This window comes from Sebastes fasciatus, chromosome 16 (assembly GCF_043250625.1).
Source record: "Sebastes fasciatus isolate fSebFas1 chromosome 16, fSebFas1.pri, whole genome shotgun sequence".
Lineage (NCBI taxonomy): Eukaryota > Metazoa > Chordata > Actinopteri > Perciformes > Sebastidae > Sebastes > Sebastes fasciatus.
The window spans coordinates 2774357-2801378 of record NC_133810.1 but is presented as its reverse complement, the minus strand read 5'-3'; the positions used below and the strand labels follow the sequence as shown (position 1 = coordinate 2801378).

Below are 27022 nucleotides of genomic sequence, written 5' to 3'. Positions count from 1 at the left end.
AGAAGTGGAAGCAAAGATTTATTTAGAAATGATCGCTAAAGCGTGTTTAGTGTTCAACAGAACCGTAAATACAATGAGAACCACGACTGGATTACATGGACAAAATATCCAATCGTGATATTTTTGGGGTACTTTAACAAATGTTACTCAAACAGGAAGAAATAGTGAGTAATGTCTGTGTCAAATTAAGCCCATACAAAGAGTCAACAATCTCTCCTCCTTTAAAAAGACCTCACAAATATACAGTTTAATTTTCAAAAAAGTCTCAGTAGGTATCTTTGATACGTTCAAAGCAAGAATTTTCTGGTCTCGCAACAGTGAGAAAGTTTCTGTACCGTGACGGCGTCGTCCTCGTCAGAGCAGATGAGCGTCATATCGCTGGTCAGCTCTGTCTCTGCTGAGTTCCCGTCTTTGGATTTTTCATTCAGCTCCTCCTCTGCTTTATCTAAAAAACAGAAAACATCCAGACTGACTGCTGACCGACAAGCTGTGATCACACATTAATCCAAACTGTTAATGGAGATGAATTAGGAGAAGACACCTCCAGAGAGCAGAGCGTGTGATGTTTCACTGTACCTGACTTAGATGACTTGTTAAACCCAACATCTGGATCGTGATCAGTCTTGCTGCCCTATATTCAAAAGCAGGAAAAACACATGAAAATGAGTAGGTAGTTAGAGAAGATGTCTGGATGTTATGACTGGAGAAAAATACCCCTTAATGTCCAACAATCACATTCAAAGTTTCAGAAAGATCGACCACTAAAAAAAGCCTTTACCTCGATGCTTGAGCCAGAATTTGAAAATGAATGATGATTCAAAAGATGCTTGACATAAAATTATATTTCGTAAAACATATTTTTAAAGAACACATTAAAATACTATATAATAAGTACGCTGCAGAACAGCATTATGATTATACATTAGACACGTTTATTTTTACACTATAAAATGTCCCAATCAGTATGTATCTTTGTCACAATCTTTTTAAGAACAAATTTTGTTTTCAATGTTTGTTTTTGCTTTGAGTAAAAGAAAAAGTCTTTTCAGATGTTGCTTGATGCTCTGATAACCACTTTTGTTTGACACCTGAACTCACCTGCCTCAGACTCTGAGGTGGATCCCTGGTAGTAGTGGTTGAACTCCCTTCACTGTCTGAACCTCTGAGCTCTGCAGCTGAAGGACACACATCGTCATCGAGACGACTCTTTTGTCGTCGTCCAGGCCTCTTGCCGAACACCGGGCTTGTACGACATCCACGACTCTGCTCGGTCTGCCCTCCGCCAGTCTCTGAGAATACAGGACTTGCTGATCTTTCAGGGGGAGGGAGGTTCTTGGGAAGGCCGAGGCTTCTTGGGAATACTGGACTCTTAGGCCGACATGTCGCGGACCTCACAGGGGAGGTTGAACTCTCCAGAGAAGAGAATCCTGAGTTAAAGACACTGAGTTGGGGTTTGCAGGCACTTGGAGACGTCTCATGCTGAGTATTCCTGCCAAATACAGGACTTTTAAAATGCTCAGGACTCGGCTCTGTCTCTCCATCGTCTCCCCGATCACTCTCTGAGAAGACGGGACTCTTGGACAGAATGAGGTCACTGGAAGGTTTGGGGCTTTTGGGAAACGTCGGGCTCTCGGGTTGAGCAGGCGGGGAATTTTGAGTCAAGTCCCCGCTGTCCTGAGAGCACAACACAAACCCGGAGGATCTGCAGGTTTCCAGCAGGTCCTTGCTCAGCCGGGGGACCGTCACCTCGGCTCTGCAGTCAGCGGAGGAGGGGAAGACGGGGGATTTACGGAGCTGACAGTCCTCGATCTGGGTCGAGTCAGAGCTCTGATTTATGTGTTGAGAGAAGACAAATACATACATGATCATTCATTAGGAGTGATGTTTGTGTCCACCTGATGAATGTAAGTCCAATATTTTCTCTTCATTTAGCTCTGGTTTTTCGTCTCCACCACCAACTCCTGAGGGAAATATCTGTCTCTTTAGCAGCTGAATGCTCCACTATGTTCACCAGATAGTCTCTAAGGCTGCATTCACACCAGATGTTTTTAGCTTTGGGATTTTAAGACATCAGTTTGCAGCGTTTTCTGACATTTTATAGACTAAATAATTCATTGAATAACCTTAAAAAAATAATAAACAGATCAATCAAAAGGAAAGACAAGACAGAGAAGTTCTGGACGAACCTGCGGTGAGTCCAGAGACACCGAGAGACACTCTGAGCTGCAGGGTGGTGAAGCCTGAGAGTTTATTTTCTGAGTCTGCGATAAGTCTGGCATCTCCAACAGAGGACTTCCTTCTTTCCTTTTCCGCTTTTTATTCCTGTTATTACTTTCATCTCCAGTTCCTTTTGCTCCTGGGAATACAATACAGCAAGTTTTACAACTCATTCAGCTGTTTATCTTAGCAGTTGGTCTGATTAAACGCCTTTTTCCTTTTGTTATATTCTTCCTTTCTTACATGTTAGCGTTGGTGCAGAAGGACATTAAATATTGTAGGATATTTAACAATATAACTGACTCACCTCGGTTCAGGTCTGTCTCTGGTGTGCAGACGTCCCCCGAGGCTTCGTGATTGACGGCAGACGCCATTTTTCTGTTTGAGTACAAGAGTTTCCGTCGAGAGTAGAACCTGAGTGACGCTTCAGCATCGGAGAACAGGCTCTGACTTTGGGACGGCGGGCACGGTTGTGTCTGGCTGACCATCTACGAGAAAAGAACCCCCACAAATTGCTTCTGTATTAACTAATTAACTAGATACTGTATTCACTCTTTCAACCAGATTGATGCAATTAGCGTCAAAAACCACATACTTTTTTTTCTCAGAATCATGACTCAAAAGTTTTATAAGTATCAACATAAAATAATCCAGTGATTGTTAATTCAGCATCACATTTCCTGTTCCAAATTTGCCAAAATGTAAAGACATATAGGCTTAAAGTGAAACTTTTTTGACTTAGTAAATTACAGGTCACCTGGACCCATTTTATAGTGTTTATTGCAACAGAAGTTATTTTTCTTTTTCCAAAGAAAATGTAAAAAAAAAACCTGTACTCACACTCTCTTGGATGGCTTTCATCATAGCCTCTTCCTCTTGCTGCAGTCTGAGCGCAGTGACGCTGGCTTCCTGTTCACTCAGACGCAGAGCCATGTCCATCATCTCCTCCTCGGTCATCTCTGAGAACAACAGTGTCATGGTTACCAAGTCAAAAAGTCAGGGCTGTATATACTGTATTACAGACATTAATAAAGTGAATAACTCTGCATCGCAAAAGAAGTAACAGTAGCTTCAATAAAGAATGTTATTACACAATAATTTTCATTAAATAGTACTGGTTCTGGTCATATGTATCTACACACAGACAGTTAAATTCACTTTATTTCTTTCATTATTGTATTTCTATATCTTAAACAGCGATAACAACAAAAGTCAATGTTTTGTAATCATTTTAGTACCCTACATGTCATGTTATGCAGGGTTCAACAATACGTACCTTTGGATTTGTTTTGCCTCTCTCGCTTACGTTTTTCTCTTATTGCCGGCAGAAGTGATGATGAGAGTTCGTCCTGGAAGAAACAAACAAACCGTCAAAGTTTTAGTGGCGTCATTTCCAAGTTTGTGGACGCCTCGTGTTTCACAGATCTGTGTTTACTAGGGAGTGACTTTTTGTCCTTTTTTCAGCTGAGGAATTCAACAAACTAAGTTCAAATTATCACACAATTATCTCTCAAAATTTAGTATCCAGCCACAGTTAAATCTGCTCTGTTAAAAATATGTTCAGGAATGTTGAACTACAGGAAACCTGTAGAGAAACATTTCAAGCTTCATCCAACTATCAACTAGATTTGGGAAAGTTTGGAGAAAAAACTGTGGTTGGAAAGTAAATGAAAAACAAAAACACTGACTAACATCTGAACCTGTATTTATCTCAGCTGATTCTAGCTAATGTTCACATTTCTTTACATTGTCGTCTGGTTCGTCCTCCTGTGTATTTTCATCAATTATCTGTTGGCTTCCAGAGGGAATGTCGCTGGTATCCTTAAGTATTTGCTTCCTCAGAGCCATCCTGGTCTGCTCCTGAGAAACTTTGACCAACAGAGACACACAAAAGTTTCAAGAGTTACATCTCAAAAGCAAATACAGCAGTTTTCAATACAACTTCTCAACACTCAAATCCCTGCCGATTTTCAATCTTGTCAGCATTAAGGTAACTGAGGAATTTACAGGTAGCTCACCTGGCTACTTTAATTTTTGCAAATGCTGGATTTGTGGCATTTATTTTTGTTTATTTATGTTGCACAATTTAGGACTACACAACATAACAAAAACATAAATGAATAATATACAGTGCAGAGGCCTGTACTACGAAGCAGGATTTGGCGTTAGCGAGGTAACTTCAGGGTTTACCCTTCAGGGTTTTCAGTCCTAACTGGTGCATCACTTCTTACCTTACCTCTTACTTATGCTGAACAGCTAACCTGCTCCGGAGCAGGTTTTGCTCCAGATAAGAGATCAACTTGTATAAAAGCACCGCCTACTGACCAATCAGAGCTCGGTGCGGTGATTGTATGATAATATTATACACATATGAAGAAATTTAAGTCAAAATCCTGGGTATGTTGAACTCGCTTCATAGTACAGGCCTCAGAACGAGGCAAAAAAAACACACTGGGCTTATCTGAAGCCTCCACCTAGAGACAAGATTAATATAAAGAAATAATATGACTACATAATAGTGATAACAAACAATTAGAACAAGATATATATATAACACCAGCTGTGACAGGAAGTAAACATGGACCCAAACTGTTGCCTAGCAACGCAGTTCCATTGAAATGCACATAAACGGAGCTGTCAATAAAAAATGTTTTTAACATTACAGCATGTAAACATGTTTTATTAGAAACACAAAATACAAGTATGAACCTGAAAATTTGCATAATATGGGACCTTTAAAGTGTAAAATTAGTGGAATGCCCCTTTAAATAAATGTGTGCAGCAGATTAAATCACAATATCATTGTTTCAGACTCTACATGCTCAACTTAAACCTTAAACATCAGCTAACAGCTCATAATAATAACAAAGCATCCTCCTCTCCCTCTCTGTCAGTTACCTGATGATGATGAAGAGTGTCCTCTCTTCTTCCTCTCATCTGTCTGACCCAAAACTGACCAACCTGTGTGTTAAAGTAGGAACAGAAGAGCACAGTGAGACGTCTGAAACCACTGAGAGTAGATGAAATCACACGTTAATCTGGTATTTAAAGGAGAATCTGTTCAGTTAAAGTAGCTTCAGTTAGCTACAGAGCAACTGACCACACTTAGACCCGAAAAACTGTCAATAAAAGTGAGTATTTTCGAATTTATGCTCAATATACCGTATATTTAAAACACACATCAGCTTTTTGTGCTGTTTTTTTTCGTTCAACAGCTCTTAAAACAACACAAAAACAAAGAATAATCGGTGTTTAGAAACACTCACATCAGAGTTCTCCTCACTTTCGCGGCGCCATGTTTGTTTCTGTTGACGTAATCACGTGACCGCTACGTAAGACGCAACCTTCACGCTGCGTTCAGGGACCAAATGGTGCTCTAATGCTGCCTTCATGGACTGTGGGAATTAGCCTTAGATAAATCAGGGGTCAACAAGCTTTAAAGGCAAAAGAGCTATTTTAGGCAGGAAAAAAAAGTAATAATAATCTGTCTGGAGCCGCCAAACATTTGATCATTGTGACACAGTAACACAGTTTATAGTCTAAGTATATAGTATATAAGTCTAATGCAGTGAGGGCCAAAGAGACAATGTACTACGGAGTATTAGGGCCACATTGAGGGAAAAACATCTGAGATTTACAGAATAAAGTCAGAATATTACGAGAAAAAAAGTCGTAATATTACGAGAATAAAGTCATAACTTTACGAGAATTTTTTTTGTAATATTACGAGAATAAAGTCATAACTTTACGAGAAAAAAAGTCGTAATATTACGAGAATAAAGTCATAACTTTACGAGAATTTTTTTTGTAATATTACGAGAATAAAGTCATAACTTTACGAGAAAAAAAGTCATAATATTACGGGAATAAAGTCATAACTTTACGAGAATTTTTTTTGTAATATTACGAGAATAAAGTCATAACTTTACGAGAAAAAAAGTCGTAATATTACGAGAATAAAGTCATAACTTTACAAGAAAAAGTCTTAATATTACGAGAATAAAGTCATAACTTAACGAGAAAAACGATAGTAATATTATGAAAATAAAGTCATAACTTTACGAGAAAAAGTAGTTATATTATAGAATAAAGTCAGAACTTAACGAGAATTTTTTTTTAATAATACGAAAATAAAGTCATAACTTTACGAGAAAAAAAGAAAATAGCATGTAAAATTACTACTTTATAATACTTTATAGTATTCTATTCTTATGTTTACCTCTTGTGTACCTCTTTATTATTTCTGTATTTTACTTCTCTATTTATCTGTTTTATTTCTGTCTTTTTGCTGCAACAACCAAATTTCTCAGTAGGGGATCAATAAAGATAAGATGAGATATTCCTTTATTAGTCCCACAGTGGGGAAATTTGCAGTGTACAGCAGCAAAGGGGATACAAGAAGCATCAGTAAAAAAAATAACACATTGCAAAAAGGCAAAACAAAAGCAGAACAATTTAAATTGAAGGAAATATAAAAAATAGGGGAATATTTAAAAATTGGAACAATATATACATTATTGACAATAAGCAGACGATTAACACAATTGCACATGTGGAAATATGATATTGCACAGTGAGAATGAAATTCCACCTGAAGGTTTTGCATAGTATGAATTGAACTTAAGGTTTATCTTATCTTAATATGATTATAGTTCACAATATATAAGACTTACAGTATAACAGGGACACTAGTGTGCATGTAAAGGTGCAATTATTCTAGTGCAATAATTACATGTATTTTAGTGCTATAATTCAATATTTATATATTTAGAAGCAGCCCTGACGACGTACAGTAATGTGTGTGTGAGGATATACAGTATTTTATATTACACAGACAGACAGACAGACAGAGAGACAGTGACAGAGAGACAGATAAACAGATAGATAAACAGATAGATAACTATACGACTGTGGCAACATATTCATAATGACAACTGGTGGACGTTTGAATTCTTGTTTGATGACAGAGCCGTGATGAAACGTCGTAGATCGTACAGATCGTGTGCTGTATCTTCTCTATGCTGCTGCCGATGCTGTGAGGTCTGTCACTCAAAGGTGACAACCGGGTCTCCTTACTTGTATGTAAATTGGGCAACAGCGCCCCCAAAATCCCAATTGTGGCCAAAAATATATGACAGCCGTAGTGATAAGAACTACCATAGAGAATGAATGGTAAAAGTTAAGAGACTTAAGCTTTACTATTCCGCGGGAGACCGGGGTTCGATTCCCCGACAGGGATTATTTATCCTATTATATGAAATGATTTGTCCATGAAATGTGATATTCCTATCACATGTTGGTTTCAGGTGGAGACTATGGAGAAGGAATTCCGGTTGATGTTTAAGAAAGTTTTGACAAACCGTCAAGACAACTCAGGAGGGGAAAGCTTTTCTGTACAGCAGAATGGAGAATTCACTGCTGCCAGAAGCCATTAGAGCTGCCATTGATGGGCTCCTGATTAAGCATCATGGAGCTAAAGACACATGCCAACATATCTCCAGATACGTAAAGCATCTGGCCAAATTAAAAAAACACCAGCTCCTCACTCAATACCAGCCCAGAGAAGATTTTGGAGACACAGCAGCTGCAGCTGCATTGTGATTGGGTGGAGTGAACTCAAACAAATAACTCAAATGTTTCCGTGTGTGAGGCGAAATTGATATCCACTACACTACAGAAACCGATGTAGGACATTTTATGCATGTGAATGTGAAATGGTTCCCTGTATGTTTCTGTGTGCTCCCTGTAAACACTGGAACGTTGCCAATTCAGGTATCAGCACCTTCCTCGTTAGTATAGTGGACAGTATCTCCGCCTGCGGAAGACCGGGGTTCGATTCCCCGACTGGGAGTATTTTTTACCAGAATGGTACAACCACATGTTGGTGTCAGGTGGAGGCCATGGAGAAGGAATTTCAGTTGACCTTTGAGGAAGTTTTGGCAAACCGTCAAGACAACTCAGGGGGGGAAAGCAGGCCTTGGCTTTTGCTCAGGCTGTGTTCAACTGGGGGGAACAAGAACTGCTGCGGAATAAACGCGAACAAAGAAATGTGTTTCCGCCCGGTCTTGAACAGGGAACATCTGGCATTTCACGTTTTAGGCGAACATGGAGAGGGGTTGTTACTGTACAGAATTCACTGCTACCAACATCTTATGTGAAATAATTTGTCCATGAAATGTGATATTCCTATCACATTTTGGTTTCAAGTTAAGGCTATAGAGAAGGAATTTCGGTTGGCCTCAGGGAAGTTCTTGCAAACCGTCAGACAACTTATAAGGGAAAGCAGGCCTTGGTTTTGGTTCTTTTAGCTTCATCAGACTGTGGTTTCAGCACACACTGAGGGCATTTGCAGTCGACGAGCAAACACAAATGAAGAAATGTGTTTCATCAGACTAAAACAGTGAAGCACTTTTACTACTCCACAAAGGTCTTTAAGATGTACACAGATGAAGGCCTCAGAGATCCCCGCATGTCTTTTGAGGACTTTTCTGCGTCTCCGTTCTTTGAGCGGGAGCCGGATGCCGCCAGACAGAGGGGGGCCAAGTGGAGGAAGGTGGCAAAGGAGGGGCCAAGAGGAAGTCAGCGGTGCAGCAGCCAACAGCTCACTGGTGTCGGTTCTGTCAGCAGCCAGTAAAGCAGAACCCCGCAGCCCTCATATTCATACCGGCTTCCCTGGGGTGTCGAGGAAGTACATCTACTGCCCCTCCAAAGGGTTCTCCTTGTACAAGGCACATGGCATGGTGGAGTAGATGATCTGGAGGGAGTTCACACAGTATGACTTCTGTCAGGCTGAAAGAGACAGATGGGTCGCAGAGAAGAAGAAGTGACTGAGTGTGAACTCAAACAAATAACACAAATGTTTCCGCCCGGTCTCGAACCGGGGACCTTTCGCGTGTTAGGCGAACGTGATAACCACTACACTACGGAAACCGATGAAAGGACCTTTTATGCATGTGAATTTTTCAGTGAAGCATTCACATTTAACGGCAGACGTCTCAAATGCCAGACGACATGCTAATTTTAGTCTCGAGAGAGATTTTAAACTGGATTGAGTCACAGCTGCTGTCTCTTGGATTTAAGTGACAGTAAATGTTTAATAAACTTAAATGCTTCCCTGTATGTTTCTGTGTACTCCCTGTAGACACTGGGACATTGCCAGCTGTGCGATTGCGGACTATTTCCAATATTCGCACCTTCCTCGTTAGTATAGTGGACAGTATCTCCGCCTGTCACGCGGAAGACCGGGGTTCGATTCCCCGACGGGGAGTGTTTTTTACCAGAATGGTTTGTACCACATGTTGGTTTCTGGTGGAGGCCATGGAGAAGGAATTTCGGTTGACCTTTAAGGAAGTTTTGGCAAACCATCAAGACTACTCAGGACAGGAAAGTAGGCCTTGGCTTTTGCTCAGGCTGTGTTCAACTGGGGGGAACAATAACTGCTGCGGAATAAACGCGAACAAAGAAATGTGTTTCCGCCCGGTCTTGAACAGGGAACATATGGCATTTCACGTTTTAGGCGAACATGGAGAGGGGTTGTTACTGTACAGCAGAATGGTTGGTTTCAAGTGGAGGGTATGGAGAAGGAATTTCGGCTGGCCTCAGGGAAGTTCTTGCAAACCGTCAGACAACTTAGGAGGGAAAGCAGGCCTTGGTTGTGGTTCTTTTAGCTTCATCAGACCGTGACCTTCAGTACACACTGGGGGAATTTGCAGTTGACGAGCAAACACAAATGAAGAAATGTGTTTCATCAGACTAAAACAGTGAAGTACTTTTACTACTCCACAAAGGTCTTTAAGACGTACACAGACGAAGGCCTCAGAGACCCCCGCATGTCTTTTGAAGACTTTGCTGCGTCTCCGTTCTTTGAGCGGGAGCTGGATGCCGCCAGACAGAGGGAGGCCAACTGGAGGAAGGTGGCAGAGGAGCAGCCAACAGCTCACCGGTGTCGGTTCTGTCAACAGCCAGTAAAGCAGAACCCCCACAGCCCTCCCATTCATACCGGCTTCCCTGGAGTGTTGGAAGTACATCTACTGCCCCTCCAAAGGGTTCTCCCTGTACAAGGCACAGGGCATGGTGGAGTAGATGATCTGGAGGGAGTTCACACAGCATGACTTCTGTCAGGTTGAAAGGGACAGATGGGTCGCAGAGAAGAAGAAGTGACAGAGTGTGAACTCAAACAAATAACACAAATGTTTCCGCCCGGTCTCGAACCGGGGACCTTTCGCGTGTTAGGCGAACGTGATAACCACTACACTACGGAAACCGATGAAAGGACCTTTTATGCATGTGAATTTTTCAGTGAAGCATTCACATTTAACGGCAGACGTCTCAAATGCCAGACGACATGCTAATTTTAGTCTCGAGAGAGATTTTAAACTGGATTCAGTCACAGCTGCTGTCTCTTGGATTTAAGTGACAGTAAATGTTTAATAAACTTAAATGCTTCCCTGTATGTTTCTGTGTACTCCCTGTAGACACTGGGACATTGCCAGCTGTGCGATTGCAGACTAATTCCTATATTCGAACCTTCCTCGTTAGTATAGTGGACAGTATCTCCGCCTGTCACGCGGAAGACCGGGGTTCGATTCCCCGACGGGGAGTGTTTTTTACCAGAATGGTTTGTACCACATGTTGGTTTCTGGTGGAGGCCATGGAGAAGGAATTTCGGTTGACCTTTAAGGAAGTTTTGGCAAACCATCAAGACTACTCAGGACAGGAAAGTAGGCCTTGGCTTTTGCTCAGGCTGTGTTCAACTGGGGGGAACAATAACTGCTGCGGAATAAACGCGAACAAAGAAATGTGTTTCCGCCCGGTCTTGAACAGGGAACATATGGCATTTCACGTTTTAGGCGAACATGGAGAGGGGTTGTTACTGTACAGCAGAATGGTTGGTTTCAAGTGGAGGGTATGGAGAAGGAATTTCGGCTGGCCTCAGGGAAGTTCTTGCAAACCGTCAGACAACTTAGGAGGGAAAGCAGGCCTTGGTTGTGGTTCTTTTAGCTTCATCAGACCGTGACCTTCAGTACACACTGGGGGAATTTGCAGTTGACGAGCAAACACAAATGAAGAAATGTGTTTCATCAGACTAAAACAGTGAAGTACTTTTACTACTCCACAAAGGTCTTTAAGACGTACACAGACGAAGGCCTCAGAGACCCCCGCATGTCTTTTGAAGACTTTGCTGCGTCTCCGTTCTTTGAGCGGGAGCTGGATGCCGCCAGACAGAGGGAGGCCAACTGGAGGAAGGTGGCAGAGGAGGGGCCAAGAGGAAGTCAGCGGTGCAGCAGCCAACAGCTCACCGGTGTCGGTTCTGTCAACAGCCAGTAAAGCAGAACCCCCACAGCCCTCCCATTCATACCGGCTTCCCTGGAGTGTTGGAAGTACATCTACTGCCCCTCCAAAGGGTTCTCCCTGTACAAGGCACAGGGCATGGTGGAGTAGATGATCTGGAGGGAGTTCACACAGCATGACTTCTGTCAGGTTGAAAGGGACAGATGGGTCGCAGAGAAGAAGAAGTGACAGAGTGTGAACTCAAACAAATAACACAAATGTTTCCGCCCGGTCTCGAACCGGGGACCTTTCGCGTGTTAGGCGAACGTGATAACCACTACACTACGGAAACCGATGAAAGGACCTTTTATGCATGTGAATTTTTCAGTGAAGCATTCACATTTAACGGCAGACGTCTCAAATGCCAGACGACATGCTAATTTTAGTCTCGAGAGAGATTTTAAACTGGATTCAGTCACAGCTGCTGTCTCTTGGATTTAAGTGACAGTAAATGTTTAATAAACTTAAATGCTTCCCTGTATGTTTCTGTGTACTCCCTGTAGACACTAGGACATTGCCAGCTGTGCGATTGCAGACTAATTCCTATATTCGAACCTTCCTCGTTAGTATAGTGGACAGTATCTCCGCCTGTCACGCGGAAGACCGGGGTTCGATTCCCCGACGGGGAGTGTTTTTTACCAGAATGGTTTGTACCACATGTTGGTTTCTGGTGGAGGCCATGGAGAAGGAATTTCGGTTGACCTTTAAGGAAGTTTTGGCAAACCATCAAGACTACTCAGGACAGGAAAGTAGGCCTTGGCTTTTGCTCAGGCTGTGTTCAACTGGGGGGAACAATAACTGCTGCGGAATAAACGCGAACAAAGAAATGTGTTTCCGCCCGGTCTTGAACAGGGAACATATGGCATTTCACGTTTTAGGCGAACATGGAGAGGGGTTGTTACTGTACAGCAGAATGGTTGGTTTCAAGTGGAGGGTATGGAGAAGGAATTTCGGCTGGCCTCAGGGAAGTTCTTGCAAACCGTCAGACAACTTAGGAGGGAAAGCAGGCCTTGGTTGTGGTTCTTTTAGCTTCATCAGACCGTGACCTTCAGTACACACTGGGGGAATTTGCAGTTGACGAGCAAACACAAATGAAGAAATGTGTTTCATCAGACTAAAACAGTGAAGTACTTTTACTACTCCACAAAGGTCTTTAAGACGTACACAGACGAAGGCCTCAGAGACCCCCGCATGTCTTTTGAAGACTTTGCTGCGTCTCCGTTCTTTGAGCGGGAGCTGGATGCCGCCAGACAGAGGGAGGCCAACTGGAGGAAGGTGGCAGAGGAGCAGCCAACAGCTCACCGGTGTCGGTTCTGTCAACAGCCAGTAAAGCAGAACCCCCACAGCCCTCCCATTCATACCGGCTTCCCTGGAGTGTTGGAAGTACATCTACTGCCCCTCCAAAGGGTTCTCCCTGTACAAGGCACAGGGCATGGTGGAGTAGATGATCTGGAGGGAGTTCACACAGCATGACTTCTGTCAGGTTGAAAGGGACAGATGGGTCGCAGAGAAGAAGAAGTGACAGAGTGTGAACTCAAACAAATAACACAAATGTTTCCGCCCGGTCTCAAACCGGGGACCTTTCGCGTGTTAGGCGAACGTGATAACCACTACACTACGGAAACCGATGAAAGGACCTTTTATGCATGTGAATTTTTCAGTGAAGCATTCACATTTAACGGCAGACGTCTCAAAAGCCAGACGACATGCTAATTTTAGTCTCGAGAGAGATTTTAAACTGGATTCAGTCACAGCTGCTGTCTCTTGGATTTAAGTGACAGTAAATGTTTAATAAACTTAAATGCTTCCCTGTATGTTTCTGTGTACTCCCTGTAGACACTGGGACATTGCCAGCTGTGCGATTGCAGACTAATTCCTATATTCGCACCTTCCTCGTTAGTATAGTGGACAGTATCTCCGCCTGTCACGCGGAAGACCGGGGTTCGATTCCCCGACGGGGAGTGTTTTTTACCAGAATGGTTTGTACCACATGTTGGTTTCTGGTGGAGGCCATGGAGAAGGAATTTCGGTTGACCTTTAAGGAAGTTTTGGCAAACCATCAAGACTACTCAGGACAGGAAAGTAGGCCTTGGCTTTTGCTCAGGCTGTGTTCAACTGGGGGGAACAATAACTGCTGCGGAATAAACGCGAACAAAGAAATGTGTTTCCGCCCGGTCTTGAACAGGGAACATATGGCATTTCACGTTTTAGGCGAACATGGAGAGGGGTTGTTACTGTACAGCAGAATGGTTGGTTTCAAGTGGAGGGTATGGAGAAGGAATTTCGGCTGGCCTCAGGGAAGTTCTTGCAAACCGTCAGACAACTTAGGAGGGAAAGCAGGCCTTGGTTGTGGTTCTTTTAGCTTCATCAGACCGTGACCTTCAGTACACACTGGGGGAATTTGCAGTTGACGAGCAAACACAAATGAAGAAATGTGTTTCATCAGACTAAAACAGTGAAGTACTTTTACTACTCCACAAAGGTCTTTAAGACGTACACAGACGAAGGCCTCAGAGACCCCCGCATGTCTTTTGAAGACTTTGCTGCGTCTCCGTTCTTTGAGCGGGAGCTGGATGCCGCCAGACAGAGGGAGGCCAACTGGAGGAAGGTGGCAGAGGAGCAGCCAACAGCTCACCGGTGTCGGTTCTGTCAACAGCCAGTAAAGCAGAACCCCCACAGCCCTCCCATTCATACCGGCTTCCCTGGAGTGTTGGAAGTACATCTACTGCCCCTCCAAAGGGTTCTCCCTGTACAAGGCACAGGGCATGGTGGAGTAGATGATCTGGAGGGAGTTCACACAGCATGACTTCTGTCAGGTTGAAAGGGACAGATGGGTCGCAGAGAAGAAGAAGTGACAGAGTGTGAACTCAAACAAATAACACAAATGTTTCCGCCCGGTCTCGAACCGGGGACCTTTCGCGTGTTAGGCGAACGTGATAACCACTACACTACGGAAACCGATGAAAGGACCTTTTATGCATGTGAATTTTTCAGTGAAGCATTCACATTTAACGGCAGACGTCTCAAATGCCAGACGACATGCTAATTTTAGTCTCGAGAGAGATTTTAAACTGGATTCAGTCACAGCTGCTGTCTCTTGGATTTAAGTGACAGTAAATGTTTAATAAACTTAAATGCTTCCCTGTATGTTTCTGTGTACTCCCTGTAGACACTGGGACATTGCCAGCTGTGCGATTGCAGACTAATTCCTATATTCGAACCTTCCTCGTTAGTATAGTGGACAGTATCTCCGCCTGTCACGCGGAAGACCGGGGTTCGATTCCCCGACGGGGAGTGTTTTTTACCAGAATGGTTTGTACCACATGTTGGTTTCTGGTGGAGGCCATGGAGAAGGAATTTCGGTTGACCTTTAAGGAAGTTTTGGCAAACCATCAAGACTACTCAGGACAGGAAAGTAGGCCTTGGCTTTTGCTCAGGCTGTGTTCAACTGGGGGGAACAATAACTGCTGCGGAATAAACGCGAACAAAGAAATGTGTTTCCGCCCGGTCTTGAACAGGGAACATATGGCATTTCACGTTTTAGGCGAACATGGAGAGGGGTTGTTACTGTACAGCAGAATGGTTGGTTTCAAGTGGAGGGTATGGAGAAGGAATTTCGGCTGGCCTCAGGGAAGTTCTTGCAAACCGTCAGACAACTTAGGAGGGAAAGCAGGCCTTGGTTGTGGTTCTTTTAGCTTCATCAGACCGTGACCTTCAGTACACACTGGGGGAATTTGCAGTTGACGAGCAAACACAAATGAAGAAATGTGTTTCATCAGACTAAAACAGTGAAGTACTTTTACTACTCCACAAAGGTCTTTAAGACGTACACAGACGAAGGCCTCAGAGACCCCCGCATGTCTTTTGAAGACTTTGCTGCGTCTCCGTTCTTTGAGCGGGAGCTGGATGCCGCCAGACAGAGGGAGGCCAACTGGAGGAAGGTGGCAGAGGAGGGGCCAAGAGGAAGTCAGCGGTGCAGCAGCCAACAGCTCACCGGTGTCGGTTCTGTCAACAGCCAGTAAAGCAGAACCCCCACAGCCCTCCCATTCATACCGGCTTCCCTGGAGTGTTGGAAGTACATCTACTGCCCCTCCAAAGGGTTCTCCCTGTACAAGGCACAGGGCATGGTGGAGTAGATGATCTGGAGGGAGTTCACACAGCATGACTTCTGTCAGGTTGAAAGGGACAGATGGGTCGCAGAGAAGAAGAAGTGACAGAGTGTGAACTCAAACAAATAACACAAATGTTTCCGCCCGGTCTCGAACCGGGGACCTTTCGCGTGTTAGGCGAACGTGATAACCACTACACTACGGAAACCGATGAAAGGACCTTTTATGCATGTGAATTTTTCAGTGAAGCATTCACATTTAACGGCAGACGTCTCAAATGCCAGACGACATGCTAATTTTAGTCTCGAGAGAGATTTTAAACTGGATTCAGTCACAGCTGCTGTCTCTTGGATTTAAGTGACAGTAAATGTTTAATAAACTTAAATGCTTCCCTGTATGTTTCTGTGTACTCCCTGTAGACACTGGGACATTGCCAGCTGTGCGATTGCAGACTAATTCCTATATTCGAACCTTCCTCGTTAGTATAGTGGACAGTATCTCCGCCTGTCACGCGGAAGACCGGGGTTCGATTCCCCGACGGGGAGTGTTTTTTACCAGAATGGTTTGTACCACATGTTGGTTTCTGGTGGAGGCCATGGAGAAGGAATTTCGGTTGACCTTTAAGGAAGTTTTGGCAAACCATCAAGACTACTCAGGACAGGAAAGTAGGCCTTGGCTTTTGCTCAGGCTGTGTTCAACTGGGGGGAACAATAACTGCTGCGGAATAAACGCGAACAAAGAAATGTGTTTCCGCCCGGTCTTGAACAGGGAACATATGGCATTTCACGTTTTAGGCGAACATGGAGAGGGGTTGTTACTGTACAGCAGAATGGTTGGTTTCAAGTGGAGGGTATGGAGAAGGAATTTCGGCTGGCCTCAGGGAAGTTCTTGCAAACCGTCAGACAACTTAGGAGGGAAAGCAGGCCTTGGTTGTGGTTCTTTTAGCTTCATCAGACCGTGACCTTCAGTACACACTGGGGGAATTTGCAGTTGACGAGCAAACACAAATGAAGAAATGTGTTTCATCAGACTAAAACAGTGAAGTACTTTTACTACTCCACAAAGGTCTTTAAGACGTACACAGACGAAGGCCTCAGAGACCCCCGCATGTCTTTTGAAGACTTTGCTGCGTCTCCGTTCTTTGAGCGGGAGCTGGATGCCGCCAGACAGAGGGAGGCCAACTGGAGGAAGGTGGCAGAGGAGCAGCCAACAGCTCACCGGTGTCGGTTCTGTCAACAGCCAGTAAAGCAGAACCCCCACAGCCCTCCCATTCATACCGGCTTCCCTGGAGTGTTGGAAGTACATCTACTGCCCCTCCAAAGGGTTCTCCCTGTACAAGGCACAGGGCATGGTGGAGTAGATGATCTGGAGGGAGTTCACACAGCATGACTTCTGTCAGGTTGAAAGGGACAGATGGGTCGCAGAGAAGAAGAAGTGACAGAGTGTGAACTCAAACAAATAACACAAATGTTTCCGCCCGGTCTCAAACCGGGGACCTTTCGCGTGTTAGGCGAACGTGATAACCACTACACTACGGAAACCGATGAAAGGACCATTTATGCATGTGAATTTTTCAGTGAAGCATTCACATTTAACGGCAGACGTCTCAAAAGCCAGACGACATGCTAATTTTAGTCTCGAGAGAGATTTTAAACTGGATTCAGTCACAGCTGCTGTCTCTTGGATTTAAGTGACAGTAAATGTTTAATAAACTTAAATGCTTCCCTGTATGTTTCTGTGTACTCCCTGTAGACACTGGGACATTGCCAGCTGTGCGATTGCAGACTAATTCCTATATTCGCACCTTCCTCGTTAGTATAGTGGACAGTATCTCCGCCTGTCACGCGGAAGACCGGGGTTCGATTCCCCGACGGGGAGTGTTTTTTACCAGAATGGTTTGTACCACATGTTGGTTTCTGGTGGAGGCCATGGAGAAGGAATTTCGGTTGACCTTTAAGGAAGTTTTGGCAAACCATCAAGACTACTCAGGACAGGAAAGTAGGCCTTGGCTTTTGCTCAGGCTGTGTTCAACTGGGGGGAACAATAACTGCTGCGGAATAAACGCGAACAAAGAAATGTGTTTCCGCCCGGTCTTGAACAGGGAACATATGGCATTTCACGTTTTAGGCGAACATGGAGAGGGGTTGTTACTGTACAGCAGAATGGTTGGTTTCAAGTGGAGGGTATGGAGAAGGAATTTCGGCTGGCCTCAGGGAAGTTCTTGCAAACCGTCAGACAACTTAGGAGGGAAAGCAGGCCTTGGTTGTGGTTCTTTTAGCTTCATCAGACCGTGACCTTCAGTACACACTGGGGGAATTTGCAGTTGACGAGCAAACACAAATGAAGAAATGTGTTTCATCAGACTAAAACAGTGAAGTACTTTTACTACTCCACAAAGGTCTTTAAGACGTACACAGACGAAGGCCTCAGAGACCCCCGCATGTCTTTTGAAGACTTTGCTGCGTCTCCGTTCTTTGAGCGGGAGCTGGATGCCGCCAGACAGAGGGAGGCCAACTGGAGGAAGGTGGCAGAGGAGCAGCCAACAGCTCACCGGTGTCGGTTCTGTCAACAGCCAGTAAAGCAGAACCCCCACAGCCCTCCCATTCATACCGGCTTCCCTGGAGTGTTGGAAGTACATCTACTGCCCCTCCAAAGGGTTCTCCCTGTACAAGGCACAGGGCATGGTGGAGTAGATGATCTGGAGGGAGTTCACACAGCATGACTTCTGTCAGGTTGAAAGGGACAGATGGGTCGCAGAGAAGAAGAAGTGACAGAGTGTGAACTCAAACAAATAACACAAATGTTTCCGCCCGGTCTCGAACCGGGGACCTTTCGCGTGTTAGGCGAACGTGATAACCACTACACTACGGAAACCGATGAAAGGACCTTTTATGCATGTGAATTTTTCAGTGAAGCATTCACATTTAACGGCAGACGTCTCAAATGCCAGACGACATGCTAATTTTAGTCTCGAGAGAGATTTTAAACTGGATTCAGTCACAGCTGCTGTCTCTTGGATTTAAGTGACAGTAAATGTTTAATAAACTTAAATGCTTCCCTGTATGTTTCTGTGTACTCCCTGTAGACACTGGGACATTGCCAGCTGTGCGATTGCAGACTAATTCCTATATTCGAACCTTCCTCGTTAGTATAGTGGACAGTATCTCCGCCTGTCACGCGGAAGACCGGGGTTCGATTCCCCGACGGGGAGTGTTTTTTACCAGAATGGTTTGTACCACATGTTGGTTTCTGGTGGAGGCCATGGAGAAGGAATTTCGGTTGACCTTTAAGGAAGTTTTGGCAAACCATCAAGACTACTCAGGACAGGAAAGTAGGCCTTGGCTTTTGCTCAGGCTGTGTTCAACTGGGGGGAACAATAACTGCTGCGGAATAAACGCGAACAAAGAAATGTGTTTCCGCCCGGTCTTGAACAGGGAACATATGGCATTTCACGTTTTAGGCGAACATGGAGAGGGGTTGTTACTGTACAGCAGAATGGTTGGTTTCAAGTGGAGGGTATGGAGAAGGAATTTCGGCTGGCCTCAGGGAAGTTCTTGCAAACCGTCAGACAACTTAGGAGGGAAAGCAGGCCTTGGTTGTGGTTCTTTTAGCTTCATCAGACCGTGACCTTCAGTACACACTGGGGGAATTTGCAGTTGACGAGCAAACACAAATGAAGAAATGTGTTTCATCAGACTAAAACAGTGAAGTACTTTTACTACTCCACAAAGGTCTTTAAGACGTACACAGACGAAGGCCTCAGAGACCCCCGCATGTCTTTTGAAGACTTTGCTGCGTCTCCGTTCTTTGAGCGGGAGCTGGATGCCGCCAGACAGAGGGAGGCCAACTGGAGGAAGGTGGCAGAGGAGCAGCCAACAGCTCACCGGTGTCGGTTCTGTCAACAGCCAGTAAAGCAGAACCCCCACAGCCCTCCCATTCATACCGGCTTCCCTGGAGTGTTGGAAGTACATCTACTGCCCCTCCAAAGGGTTCTCCCTGTACAAGGCACAGGGCATGGTGGAGTAGATGATCTGGAGGGAGTTCACACAGCATGACTTCTGTCAGGTTGAAAGGGACAGATGGGTCGCAGAGAAGAAGAAGTGACAGAGTGTGAACTCAAACAAATAACACAAATGTTTCCGCCCGGTCTCGAACCGGGGACCTTTCGCGTGTTAGGCGAACGTGATAACCACTACACTACGGAAACCGATGAAAGGACCTTTTATGCATGTGAATTTTTCAGTGAAGCATTCACATTTAACGGCAGACGTCTCAAATGCCAGACGACATGCTAATTTTAGTCTCGAGAGAGATTTTAAACTGGATTCAGTCACAGCTGCTGTCTCTTGGATTTAAGTGACAGTAAATGTTTAATAAACTTAAATGCTTCCCTGTATGTTTCTGTGTACTCCCTGTAGACACTGGGACATTGCCAGCTGTGCGATTGCAGACTAATTCCTATATTCGAACCTTCCTCGTTAGTATAGTGGACAGTATCTCCGCCTGTCACGCGGAAGACCGGGGTTCGATTCCCCGACGGGGAGTGTTTTTTACCAGAATGGTTTGTACCACATGTTGGTTTCTGGTGGAGGCCATGGAGAAGGAATTTCGGTTGACCTTTAAGGAAGTTTTGGCAAACCATCAAGACTACTCAGGACAGGAAAGTAGGCCTTGGCTTTTGCTCAGGCTGTGTTCAACTGGGGGGAACAATAACTGCTGCGGAATAAACGCGAACAAAGAAATGTGTTTCCGCCCGGTCTTGAACAGGGAACATATGGCATTTCACGTTTTAGGCGAACATGGAGAGGGGTTGTTACTGTACAGCAGAATGGTTGGTTTCAAGTGGAGGGTATGGAGAAGGAATTTCGGCTGGCCTCAGGGAAGTTCTTGCAAACCGTCAGACAACTTAGGAGGGAAAGCAGGCCTTGGTTGTGGTTCTTTTAGCTTCATCAGACCGTGACCTTCAGTACACACTGGGGGAATTTGCAGTTGACGAGCAAACACAAATGAAGAAATGTGTTTCATCAGACTAAAACAGTGAAGTACTTTTACTACTCCACAAAGGTCTTTAAGACGTACACAGACGAAGGCCTCAGAGACCCCCGCATGTCTTTTGAAGACTTTGCTGCGTCTCCGTTCTTTGAGCGGGAGCTGGATGCCGCCAGACAGAGGGAGGCCAACTGGAGGAAGGTGGCAGAGGAGGGGCCAAGAGGAAGTCAGCGGTGCAGCAGCCAACAGCTCACCGGTGTCGGTTCTGTCAACAGCAGAACCCCCACAGCCCTCCCATTCATACCGGCTTCCCTGGAGTGTTGGAAGTACATCTACTGCCCCTCCAAAGGGTTCTCCCTGTACAAGGCACAGGGCATGGTGGAGTAGATGATCTGGAGGGAGTTCACACAGCATGACTTCTGTCAGGTTGAAAGGGACAGATGGGTCGCAGAGAAGAAGAAGTGACAGAGTGTGAACTCAAACAAATAACACAAATGTTTCCGCCCGGTCTCGAACCGGGGACCTTTCGCGTGTTAGGCGAACGTGATAACCACTACACTACGGAAACAGATGAAAGGACCTTTTATGCATGTGAATTTTTCAGTGAAGCATTCACATTTAACGGCAGACGTCTCAAATGCCAGACGACATGCTAATTTTAGTCTCGAGAGAGATTTTAAACTGGATTCAGTCACAGCTGCTGTCTCTTGGATTTAAGTGACAGTAAATGTTTAATAAACTTAAATGCTTCCCTGTATGTTTCTGTGTACTCCCTGTAGACACTGGGACATTGCCAGCTGTGCGATTGCAGACTAATTCCTATATTCGAACCTTCCTCGTTAGTATAGTGGACAGTATCTCCGCCTGTCACGCGGAAGACCGGGGTTCGATTCCCCGACGGGGAGTGTTTTTTACCAGAATGGTTTGTACCACATGTTGGTTTCTGGTGGAGGCCATGGAGAAGGAATTTCGGTTGACCTTTAAGGAAGTTTTGGCAAACCATCAAGACTACTCAGGACAGGAAAGTAGGCCTTGGCTTTTGCTCAGGCTGTGTTCAACTGGGGGGAACAATAACTGCTGCGGAATAAACGCGAACAAAGAAATGTGTTTCCGCCCGGTCTTGAACAGGGAACATATGGCATTTCACGTTTTAGGCGAACATGGAGAGGGGTTGTTACTGTACAGCAGAATGGTTGGTTTCAAGTGGAGGGTATGGAGAAGGAATTTCGGCTGGCCTCAGGGAAGTTCTTGCAAACCGTCAGACAACTTAGGAGGGAAAGCAGGCCTTGGTTGTGGTTCTTTTAGCTTCATCAGACCGTGACCTTCAGTACACACTGGGGGAATTTGCAGTTGACGAGCAAACACAAATGAAGAAATGTGTTTCATCAGACTAAAACAGTGAAGTACTTTTACTACTCCACAAAGGTCTTTAAGACGTACACAGACGAAGGCCTCAGAGACCCCCGCATGTCTTTTGAAGACTTTGCTGCGTCTCCGTTCTTTGAGCGGGAGCTGGATGCCGCCAGACAGAGGGAGGCCAACTGGAGGAAGGTGGCAGAGGAGGGGCCAAGAGGAAGTCAGCGGTGCAGCAGCCAACAGCTCACCGGTGTCGGTTCTGTCAACAGCCAGTAAAGCAGAACCCCCACAGCCCTCCCATTCATACCGGCTTCCCTGGAGTGTTGGAAGTACATCTACTGCCCCTCCAAAGGGTTCTCCCTGTACAAGGCACAGGGCATGGTGGAGTAGATGATCTGGAGGGAGTTCACACAGTCTGACTTCTATCAGGTTGAAAGGGACAGATGGGTCGCAGAGAAGAAGAAGTGACAGAGTGTGAACTCAAACAAATAACACAAATGTTTTACGGAAACCGATGAAAGGACCATTCATGCATGTGAATATTTCAATAAAGCATTCACATTTAACGGCAGACGTCTCAAATGCCAGACGACATGCTAATTTTAGACTCGAGAGAGATTTTAAACTAGATTCAGTCACAGCTCCTGTCTCTTGGATTTGACTGACAGTAAATGTTTAATAAACTTAAATGCTCCCCTATTTTTTTCGATGTACTCCCTGTACACACTGGAACATTGCCAGATATGCGGTAGCGTGCTAATTCACATTATAGCACCTTCCTCGTTAGTATAGTGGACAGTATCTCCGCCTGTCACGCGGGGGCAAGTCGCGTATAGGTGGCATACACTGACAGCCAATGAAATTGCAGACTTATTAACGCTGTCCAGGGTGCTGAAAACGCGGCTTTGGTCCAGCAGTTTTCTCCTGAATATTTAAGAATGATTATCTGGAGCATGTTCGAATCCCACTTGGTACAAAGTCTGTGATACATTATCAAAGATAATGAGCTATTTGGGAATCAAGAAATGTGAGTCTTAGTTTGTTATTTACTTCTTCTGATTATCATTAGATTAGACTAGTCTGGTTATATCAAGTTCTTGACTTACTTAAAGCTATTAACCAATTATATTAGAGTTTTCTTCCTATGTGTAACATTTAAATTGCAATTACTTAATTACTTCAATTAGAGACTTTACTGTTCACTATAAATTATTAATTTATTAATGAGACATGTAGACATTAGTGAATTAAATGTATTTATTAACCACAACTGTAACAGTAAATATTCAACAGAGCCCATATTGCAAGGTCACACATATATCACACAAAAATGTAAGGTAAAGTAAATATAATATTGTATATAATAAATGTAATAATTATTTACATGAGCAAAATATACAGTATATACAGTGGAAACCGGTTACAGTGATCACGGTTACATTGATAAACCGCTTATATGGGGCAGTGGTGGCCCTCCCTCATTACCACCACTGAGATGCCCTTGAGCAAGGCCCCCCCCAACCGCTCCAGTGGAGTTGCTCAGTGACCAGCAGATCAGACTGTGGTTGTACTGGGCAGCTTCCAGGTGTGAATGTGTAACTGTGTGAATGTGATCAGGGCGTTCCTGAAAAAGAGAGCATTGCCCTCAGTGAACCTCCCCCTGAATAAAATAAAGGTAAAAACAAATAAATAAAATATGGATCAAAAAGCTTGGGACAGAATCATTCCTATGCAAATGCTGTTTAAGCTGTGGAGGAGGACAGCTGGGGACAGCTGATGGCCTGGGTAATGGCTGACCTGGTCAGGCAAGAAGAAAGACATAGCAAATTATTAAGATTGTGTGTTGACTTGATTTTATCTCTTTGACACGCACACAACCAAATCAAGAACATTCAAATACTTACTTTGAGCTCTTGGCGGTTGCAGCGGCGGTTGAATGGGCTCTGCAGACGTCTCAGGAGAAATCGGAAGTGCCTCTGACACTATATAGAATATTAAACATTTCATTATTATTCACAGTAAGATAAATAAAAAACTCGACTGTGACATTGTGCACCAGTATCTGATTTACATCAATGAGAACAGTTCCGATGGACACTACATATGGATATTTTTAAGATGCAAATACAGTTAAAATAATACACACCTGGGACAGTGACAGTTGTCTCTGTTGGCAAGGGTCCTGGTGTTTCTGGCATCAGGAACATCAGCTCCTGAGGAAGGGGCACAGGTCTCTTTACCATCGGCAGAGCAGGGGCTGCAAGGAGATAAGGACCACAAAAAGTAATCAATTATTGGTTTATAACGGACATAATCAGAGGGAATATGACAGAAAGGTTTAAATGGATAAAAAGAAATATAATGCATTTACCATCTACTTGTGAACCCGTCAGTTCAGTTGGTGTGGACAGTGTAGCAGATGGTACTACAACAGAAAAAATCTTGTCAGTCATTTATATTTTGACAATATAAAAAAAACTGGTGTTAGTAAAGGCATACATTATCCATCTTTTACTTCACCTGCTTATCTCAGCCTTATATAGTTAAACAGACTGTTTGTTACATTAAAGTATAAAGAATTTCATTCATACACATGCAGTTTAGTTCTGTATGGATAAATATTTAGTAGTCAGTCATTACAATTTAGCCTAAGCAGGGGAAGCAACATGGCACACTGCAAACACATGCATACAAGTGTTAGTAACCACAGCAGTCCTATATGTATATATATATATATATATATTCATCATATAAGTCTAAAAACTGGAATAAAGAGTGCTACTTACCCTCGCCATGACTGGAATCAATTCATAGTCACTAGGACAACAAGTTGAACAGCAAAACACAAACATGACCAGAACATGGTCAACATGAGAAGGAACGGTTTATGTCATGCTTCGGTTTGGGATAAGAATTCATGGTCCCAGAGTCTCCGTCGACGACAGGACGTTTTTGTTTGGTTAAGAACCTCTTTCTGTTCCCGAAGCCTGTCGTCTGGCAGTTGATGCTGATGGTGCAGAAACAGCTGTAAAACACAAACAAAAACAATTAAATATAAACTATATAGAATACACAATTAATATTAAACAGGCTGAACTGTAAATTATTTTGAATCTTCAGGCAGTAGAAACAAACCAATATAAGACAACAAATGTTTACTCACAGCTCTGCACGTGTTGCTTAGAAGGACAGATACCCAGCATCGCTCTCTCCAGCTCTTCATCTTCATCCATCACTGTGATGCAAACAGACAAGAATTAGAATGTACTAAAAATATGGCTTTACTGTACTTAGGATAGTATGAATAAAATCACCACTGAAATAATGGAAGACGAAGTTTACTCCCTTTGGTGTACTAAAATACACTGGATACCATGACAGCATATACATTTTTTTGACAAAACAAATGGAAAACAAGACCCACCCATGGCTTCAGCAGGGGCCTGTGAGGCATGTGTCACCAGAGAGGAGCCAGAGGGGGAGGGCAGCTTCTTCTGCAGGTACACTTGTAGTTTGTGCATCTTTGTTCCTGGAGCACAGCTTTTCCTCATAATAAAGGCTGCATAGCCATCATCCCTGGTGCATCTCTCTCCAGGTGCTTTTGGCACGAGAGCCAAAACCAACCAGCTGGTCATCCTCTGATGCTGCTGCTGCTGCTGCTGCTGTCACAACTGGCTTTTGTTTCTCATAATTGAGAAGAGACTGGATTTCTTGAAAGCTGAGGGCATAGCTCACAAATGACAGCAGGCTGTCCTTGATGTGCCCCCCTGCCATGAACACTCCTGCAGTCTCCTCCTTTTGCTGGTTCTTGATTAGGTAGATGGTATACCCAATGTCATTTTCAAGGAGCCAGCGGAAGGACTTCCCTTTATATTTCCCAAACTGCAGGATGTATTCTCGAGCCACCTCAGTTTTATCTGAAGCATCCCCTCCTCTTAAAATGATCACAGACAGTGCATTTTTCCTGACCAGCTCCTCCTTCACGGGTGCAGACTTGTCCTGTAGAGAGGGGTTGTCTTTAAGGAGTTTGGCTGCATCCGTTGGATCCTGACGGAGATATCCGAGTGGTCCCTTGCGGAATGTGACACTCATTCTCCCAGGGAAAAAAACCGTTTTCTGCATTTTACCTGTAATGAAGAAAAGCATATTGATCTATTAATATGTTATAGACAGGCATTGTTTTCATAACAAATGTTAATAGTGAGGGTCTCAAGGGAGAGCAGGAATTAGGAGGTTCACATCTCAGCTCTAGCCCCTTTACTGTCTACATATTCTCACTGTATTTATCAGGGTTTTGAAGAAAGAACAAATGATATCAAATACCTTTACTTTAATATTACCTTTACTACTTTGTATAGTACCTTGATTAAGTGCCTGCCTTTGTGTATGTCTTAACGATGAGCTCTGGTTGTTGAGGCAGATCAGCCCCCCCCACCCCCAACCAGTGATTCAGACTCAAGTAACACTGAAGTGTGAAGTGTCTTATCCAGCAACGCCCTGCATTCAATTCACCTTTCCTATCCCAAACAGACATGCATTAGACTATATTTGATATATTCTGCTTTTGACAAGCTCAGACAAACGTGGCCTATTTAGTATTTTGAAAATTGTAATATGGTATAGAAGCATATAATAAGTGTTAAAATTAAGCATGAATAGTACGTTGTACACAACATGGCAAAGTATGAAAAACCCTCAGAGACATTGGTTCTCAATTAATAAACAATATTCTGGTGTTCTCTCATTTTAACAGAGGTGGAAGAAGTACTCTGATCTTGTACTTCAGTGATAGTACTGATACCACAGTGTAGAAATACTCTGCTACAAGTAAAAGTCCTGCATTAAAAACCTTAAGTATAAGTACATGCTGTGACAACAGCAACGTTATACAACGGAGACTGAAAGTAGTCGACGTAGCGTTAAGTGCAAACACGACGACTTTATGATTCATATGAAGCTTGTTCATTTATCATTCTGTCAATGTGTGTATGTAAAGTAACGTTAGTGTGTCCAGAGTAACG

At 44.0% G+C, this 27022-nt stretch overlaps 1 protein-coding gene, 1 long non-coding RNA gene and 20 other non-coding genes across 25 annotated transcripts in view; 10 read left to right on the top strand and 12 right to left on the bottom strand.

Annotated features, from left to right (window-relative positions):
- uimc1 (ubiquitin interaction motif containing 1) overlaps positions 1-27022 on the bottom strand; it is a 102925-nt gene that overhangs the window by 9696 nt on the left and 66207 nt on the right. For 2 of the 4 annotated variants that reach the window (XR_012590269.1, XM_074610611.1), the window contains exons 1-10: positions 5484-5602; positions 5116-5178; positions 3964-4085; positions 3494-3566; positions 3058-3176; positions 2525-2705; positions 2187-2356; positions 1099-1827; positions 577-631; positions 336-445 (exon numbers count right to left, since the gene is read on the bottom strand). Coding sequence is in view for 3 of the 4 variants with exons in the window: in XM_074610611.1 (XP_074466712.1) it covers positions 336-445; positions 577-631; positions 1099-1827; positions 2187-2356; positions 2525-2705; positions 3058-3176; positions 3494-3566; positions 3964-4065 (1539 nt within the window). In the remaining variant the exon portion in view is untranslated. Of the gene's footprint in view, positions 1-335; positions 446-576; positions 632-1098; positions 1828-2186; positions 2357-2524; positions 2706-3057; positions 3177-3493; positions 3567-3963; positions 4086-5115; positions 5179-5483; positions 5603-27022 lie in introns of those variants that run through there. The other 2 variants (XM_074610613.1, XM_074610612.1) reach the window with 1 other exon arrangement.
- trnav-aac (transfer RNA valine (anticodon AAC)) lies at positions 9075-9147 on the bottom strand. The gene has a single exon. It is a non-coding gene; the product is annotated as a tRNA-Val (tRNA).
- On the top strand, positions 9413-9484 carry trnad-guc (transfer RNA aspartic acid (anticodon GUC)). Its single transcript has one exon. It is a non-coding gene; the product is annotated as a tRNA-Asp (tRNA).
- Positions 10408-10480, bottom strand: trnav-aac (transfer RNA valine (anticodon AAC)). The gene has a single exon. It is a non-coding gene; the product is annotated as a tRNA-Val (tRNA).
- trnad-guc (transfer RNA aspartic acid (anticodon GUC)) lies at positions 10746-10817 on the top strand. Its single transcript has one exon. It is a non-coding gene; the product is annotated as a tRNA-Asp (tRNA).
- On the bottom strand, positions 11767-11839 carry trnav-aac (transfer RNA valine (anticodon AAC)). The gene has a single exon. It is a non-coding gene; the product is annotated as a tRNA-Val (tRNA).
- Positions 12105-12176, top strand: trnad-guc (transfer RNA aspartic acid (anticodon GUC)). Its single transcript has one exon. It is a non-coding gene; the product is annotated as a tRNA-Asp (tRNA).
- trnav-aac (transfer RNA valine (anticodon AAC)) lies at positions 13100-13172 on the bottom strand. The gene has a single exon. It is a non-coding gene; the product is annotated as a tRNA-Val (tRNA).
- trnad-guc (transfer RNA aspartic acid (anticodon GUC)) lies at positions 13438-13509 on the top strand. The gene has a single exon. It is a non-coding gene; the product is annotated as a tRNA-Asp (tRNA).
- On the bottom strand, positions 14433-14505 carry trnav-aac (transfer RNA valine (anticodon AAC)). Its single transcript has one exon. It is a non-coding gene; the product is annotated as a tRNA-Val (tRNA).
- On the top strand, positions 14771-14842 carry trnad-guc (transfer RNA aspartic acid (anticodon GUC)). The gene has a single exon. It is a non-coding gene; the product is annotated as a tRNA-Asp (tRNA).
- On the bottom strand, positions 15792-15864 carry trnav-aac (transfer RNA valine (anticodon AAC)). Its single transcript has one exon. It is a non-coding gene; the product is annotated as a tRNA-Val (tRNA).
- trnad-guc (transfer RNA aspartic acid (anticodon GUC)) lies at positions 16130-16201 on the top strand. The gene has a single exon. It is a non-coding gene; the product is annotated as a tRNA-Asp (tRNA).
- trnav-aac (transfer RNA valine (anticodon AAC)) lies at positions 17125-17197 on the bottom strand. Its single transcript has one exon. It is a non-coding gene; the product is annotated as a tRNA-Val (tRNA).
- Positions 17463-17534, top strand: trnad-guc (transfer RNA aspartic acid (anticodon GUC)). Its single transcript has one exon. It is a non-coding gene; the product is annotated as a tRNA-Asp (tRNA).
- trnav-aac (transfer RNA valine (anticodon AAC)) lies at positions 18458-18530 on the bottom strand. The gene has a single exon. It is a non-coding gene; the product is annotated as a tRNA-Val (tRNA).
- On the top strand, positions 18796-18867 carry trnad-guc (transfer RNA aspartic acid (anticodon GUC)). The gene has a single exon. It is a non-coding gene; the product is annotated as a tRNA-Asp (tRNA).
- Positions 19791-19863, bottom strand: trnav-aac (transfer RNA valine (anticodon AAC)). The gene has a single exon. It is a non-coding gene; the product is annotated as a tRNA-Val (tRNA).
- Positions 20129-20200, top strand: trnad-guc (transfer RNA aspartic acid (anticodon GUC)). Its single transcript has one exon. It is a non-coding gene; the product is annotated as a tRNA-Asp (tRNA).
- On the bottom strand, positions 21141-21213 carry trnav-aac (transfer RNA valine (anticodon AAC)). The gene has a single exon. It is a non-coding gene; the product is annotated as a tRNA-Val (tRNA).
- trnad-guc (transfer RNA aspartic acid (anticodon GUC)) lies at positions 21479-21550 on the top strand. Its single transcript has one exon. It is a non-coding gene; the product is annotated as a tRNA-Asp (tRNA).
- On the bottom strand, positions 23226-25118 carry LOC141753043 (uncharacterized). The gene is made up of 5 exons (XR_012590380.1): positions 24788-25118; positions 24373-24426; positions 24148-24258; positions 23906-23983; positions 23226-23798 (listed from the first exon to the last, which is right to left on the bottom strand). It is a non-coding gene; the product is annotated as an uncharacterized LOC141753043 (long non-coding RNA).